The 2232-nt window shown below is 39.8% G+C and overlaps 1 protein-coding gene across 1 annotated transcript; it reads right to left on the minus strand.

Moving 5' to 3' along the window:
• Window positions 1-1138: 1138 nt before the first annotated feature.
• LOC117315888 (acetylcholine receptor subunit alpha-1-A-like) lies at window positions 1139-1777 on the minus strand. Its single transcript, XM_033870301.1, has one exon. The coding sequence runs from the start codon at window positions 1775-1777 to the stop codon at window positions 1139-1141; it is 639 nt and encodes a 212-aa protein (XP_033726192.1).
• Between the last annotated feature and the right edge of the window lie 455 nt (window positions 1778-2232).

The raw sequence follows: 2232 nt of genomic DNA on the forward strand, positions 1-2232 counted from the left end.
TACCTGGCAACTGTCCCACGTGGGTTTCGAACTCGCGACCCAGAGGTGGAGGGCTGGAGGTCATTGACGAATACATAATGTTGTCTAAGTCATTATATCATGCAATCTTGATAAGATATAGATGTTCAAACAACATCCCATAAGGGGTCACGTTCTGATGACCTTTGTGATATGTGTATTTAATTAACTTTCAGGGCGAATTGTCAATTTGTCGATGTCATCGAAGCAAACCATTTCGTCACAGCATGCACCTGAATCAAACTATTTCGACACAGCATGTATTTATGCTTTTTGGCACGAAATGACTTGAAGCAAATTGACACTATGTACTCTAGTCATGCTTATTCGCACATATAAAATTCACTTCCAACATTCTGGAAGTAGCCATTTCATTGGTTAATACAAAAGGTCACCCTAACGTGGCCCCGTATGGGATGTTGTTAGATGTTCATATAACGGAGTGAGAGTGATGATCTGGATTTCAATAAGAATGTATACCATGTTGTGACAGATACTACAGTTTAAGCTTACGTATAGTAGTGAACGAGAAACAGAATAGTGCCTGCCAGAATTGAACCAAAACATAACACAAATAGCGATATGTCAATTAACTTAGTGACGTCATCCTTACGTAATTGATAACCACTATACATACACCCATGTTCTCCAGACTGTGTTTGTCCCTTCGTCCCTCCTTCCTTTTTCCTGTCCGTGTCATTTAGTTGGAATTCTGAATGCTGCTGTTTGGTCGTATAAAGATATCGTGTGATTGTCCTCAAAGAATTCGGGAACTTGCTGACATCAGAAATACATTCACAGCGCAGTGTTAATATTGTAAGTAAGATAAGCGTTCCACTGTATGTCAGTGCAAACAACAGGAAGTACGTCATACCGGCCATGTTGTCGGAAACCTTGGGCAAGTTGTCGCCAATAATTGTCATGTAGACAGCCAGTGACAGAAACATGGTGATTGTGTATGATATCCGCTCACCTGAGGAGGCCGGGAGGAGGAACACGAACGGGTTGAGGAAGCAAAGAAGAAGAACAGGAATTAATCAAAGATATGATGAAAAATCTAGACTTCCTCGAAATACGAAGGGAGAAAACGAGACTATTTGTTGGCCTGCCGCCGAACATATCAGTATGATACGAGTGTTTCATCAAGATTCCATTCCCCGTTAGGTGAGAATACGGACAGATTAATTCTGTTTTCAGTATATGTTAGTTTTATCTCATCATCATAGACTCCCCATTGTCTGATGATGACGTCACAAACGTGAGAATCTAACGGGAAACTTCTCATATCCACAGCACATGAGGACCGTACAAGTCGTCCGGGTAACTCGAGACACTTCCCCGTAAAATTAACCCTCACGTGAAATTGATCAGAGCCAATAGGCTCCAGGTCCTGTGCAGTCGATTGCACAAACAAAGATGGCTTCCACAAATTTGACCCATTGATGAATATATCTTCAATCCCTCCGTAATCTTTAGGATCCCACGTTAGACGGAAGTCAGTCCATCTTGAAATTAGCACGACATTGATTGTTATAACGCCCGCCAATTCGTCAAAGTCTGTAATTGACAACAGCATCATTGATGTGTCAATCATCAGAGCCTCGCTGAGGTTGTGCACAGGGTACATCGCTTTGGTGTAGTTGGAGAAGAGTGTGTTAGTCAACCTAATCCAGTCGTCCATCGTCCCGTTACGTCCCAGCACCGACTGTCCACTACAGCACAAGAAAACTAGCATCACTGTCATTCTCTCACCTCCCATGTTGATTATTTTATTGTTGTTGGGTGGTGTTTACGTCTGTAAAATAGATTATGTCAACAATAATAACAACATATGAATTACATGTATGTCAACAATAATACAACAATAACAACAACATATAAATACATTTCAAAACATGATAAATGGATCCTTCCTTAGCCTATGATGTTACGAGTAATAAAATTATCAAAATCTACCACATCAAATTAATTCACTTTCAACAATCGCGAGAAGACAAAGCATTGCGATGATCTAACTATTATCGCATATGTTGAAGGTTATCTTTTGAATAATAAATGTTAAATTAAGCAAAGAAAAACTTAAAACGAATTATATCACTTTCTTGTAACTTCTGTTAAAACAATGGGGAAAATACATTACCTACAGCAAAAAAATCCCTCTGGCTGCCGATAGGACGCTCCAATCAATGGCTGTGATTTTTATAGTATCACTGT

Source organism: Pecten maximus, chromosome 17, assembly GCF_902652985.1.
Source record: "Pecten maximus chromosome 17, xPecMax1.1, whole genome shotgun sequence".
NCBI classification, from domain to species: domain Eukaryota; kingdom Metazoa; phylum Mollusca; class Bivalvia; order Pectinida; family Pectinidae; genus Pecten; species Pecten maximus.

What these genes read in the sequence shown, in the direction of transcription:
- LOC117315888 (XM_033870301.1), bottom strand. Translation starts at nt 1,777, where the DNA reads ATGGGAGGTGAGAGAATGACAGTGATGCTAGTTTTCTTGTGCTGTAGT.